The sequence below is a fragment of the Limulus polyphemus genome, unplaced genomic scaffold (genome assembly GCF_000517525.1).
Source record: "Limulus polyphemus unplaced genomic scaffold, Limulus_polyphemus-2.1.2 Scaffold7446, whole genome shotgun sequence".
Lineage (NCBI taxonomy): Eukaryota > Metazoa > Arthropoda > Merostomata > Xiphosura > Limulidae > Limulus > Limulus polyphemus.
The window spans coordinates 36,796-39,276 of NW_013673056.1; the positions used below are offsets into that span (position 1 = coordinate 36,796).

Sequence of the window (2,481 nt, forward strand, 5' to 3'; positions counted from 1 at the left end):
TACATATAAAATAATTCTTAATGTATTTTGAACTTGTGCATTTTTCTTTTATTTTTTAGATATTAATTTGTCTTGTATGTACAGCTTATATTTGTACGAGTTTGTTTTGTCAATATTTTGGTTATTTGAAGTGCACTTACTCTGCTATATATACTTATATATAATGATTTTTTACTTAGGCTGTTCTTCAGTCTATGCTACCCAGGGAATCCAACTCAAAGGTAAACTGTGGTGTTGTAAGCCAGTTTAGTTATTACCTGGTGATTTTAATGTCCATAGTTTAATTTAGAACACTAACTTCTACCCGGTGTCTGAATACTGATCTGCGTCTTAAAGATGTGAAGCAGTCCAAAACTTGTGAGAAAATACAACAACTGTATTATACATGTAAAAAACAAATTGAAACTGATTATTTAAAAGGAGTTATTAAATTGTTTTTAAGCTTGGGTAATATTTTTAGTTTTAATAAAAAAGTGAATCAAAGCCAAGTTTTGAAAATACTACAAATGGGGCTAAACACCACTAAAACTGAACCTACTGAGGCTAAAAGCCACTAAAGACAAAATTACTGAGGCTAAACTGGATGAAACCTGAACCTGCTGCGGCTAAATGTCGCAAAAACCAAATTTACTCAGGATAAATGCCACTAAAACCAGACGTTTTTCTGAGTTTTAAAGTTTTATATATACAGTCGAATAACTAAAAAATCATAAATCATTATATCAGCACCAAAGAATTCCGCTATAATTTATCAAGCTTAGTAACTAAGCTGTATTTGGGTCTAAAAAAATATTAAATGTTGAGCAGACACAACCTACCTCTTCGAAATCTTGTTTCGAAAGAATGAGATGATGTCCTAACAGATAAAAATGGCTGAGAAAGCCACTAGGGGGATATTCTGAGCTTTCAATTGGTTGTTCACATGTCATATATTGAAGTAAGTGTATATAAGGGAGTGTTTTCAAAAATGGAAAGAGATGTGCGGGGCCACTGTGTTTGATTCGGTACATGAGTGATATCTCAGCAAATAGAAAAGATAAGAGATTCTTATTTTATATTATAGCTTGTCAATATCGATAATATGAGTTGCTAATTTGTACGAAACTATAGACTTAGTATTTTGACTTCACAAACATCTAATTTGAAACGGTGCTGCATTCAACATACCACGTGACACACAAAAATCGTTGTTTATCTCTGTTTTTTTTTAATATTTATTTTAAATTAAGAAATTTAATAATGTATAATACTAAAACTTTAATTATAATCTACAGTTTGATACCAAACTTATTGACATGAAATAGTAGTTCAATAAAATTTTAAATGTGAGTCAACAAACGTAATGACATGGCCTTTGACCCATGACCTGTTTGGAGAGGGTTAAGGGGGTTTTCACCAAATGTACAAGAAAACGCAGGTGTAGGAAAAACTTAGAATAAAAATGATATAATCTTACTTTTTTTTAGATACATTATAAGAGAGAGCTAAATTAAGTATTGCTAAAAACTGAAGAACATTCAAAAGTTCTTTAAAATATTTATTAATTAGGCCAGATTTGGGAACATGTCACTAGAAACTCATAGAGCACTAGTTTCAATATTTGTCATGGCTCTCTCGTAATAAAATGTAATTTTACACAGAGTTATTGCACCCAGGAAATACGTGATAATCTTTAACTAAAAGCATATTCATTGGTTTTATAACTTATTAATAAAAATTACTTTTTTTTTTTCTGATATCTTGGTTACTGTTTTTTTGCATATCAAGTTAAAACGTTGCTTAAGAGAAAAGGAATACTTAAAATTAGTATTTATTAGACATGCCAAGAATCTGTAGTATGAATGTAGTTTTTTACTAAATGATTTTAACTAGTTTTAAATGTAATAATGAAGGAAACATGTTGAGAGTTTACTTCTTTTATCCAGGAAGTGGATGCTGCTCTCCTTTCAATAATCAGTTTTCCAGCTTTTGCTGTTGAAGACCCAGAGCTTATTCAGCAAACCAGAGAAACTATAGAGGAAAAACTACAGGTGAGATTAGCTAAAACCTAAATAGTAAAAGAGGAACATTTAAATATTGTACAACATAGGATAACCTTTCAACTTGGCTAGTTAAACCAGAAAAACTGTTGAGGGAAAACTGCAGGTGAGATGAGCTTAAACCTAAATAGTACAACAGGAACATATGAATATTGTACAACACAGGATAACCTTTCAACTTGGCTAGTTAAACCAGAGAAACTGTAGAGGGAAAACTGCAGGTGAGATGAGCTTAAACCTAAATAGTACAACAGGAACATTTTAAATATTGTACAACACAGGATAACCTTTCAACTTGGCTAGTTAAACCAGAGAAACTGTAGAGGGAAAACTGCAGGTGAGATTAGCTTAAACCTAAATAGTACAAGAGGAACATTTAAATATTGTACAACACAGGATAACCTTTCAACTTGGCTAGTTAAACCAGAGAAACTGTAGAGGG

At 31.2% G+C, this 2,481-nt stretch overlaps 1 protein-coding gene across 1 annotated transcript in view; it reads left to right on the plus strand.

The window, feature by feature from the left end:
* The window catches only part of LOC106474619 (probable phosphorylase b kinase regulatory subunit alpha), a gene marked incomplete at its 3' end in the record, with an annotated part of 11,774 nt that extends 9,744 nt beyond the window's left edge, over positions 1–2,030 (plus strand). Inside the window, exons 7-8 of the mRNA XM_013935309.1 lie at positions 180–221; positions 1,926–2,030. Coding sequence (XP_013790763.1) covers positions 180–221; positions 1,926–2,030 — 147 coding nt within the window. The remainder of the gene's footprint in view (positions 1–179; positions 222–1,925) is intronic.
* Between the last annotated feature and the right edge of the window lie 451 nt (positions 2,031–2,481).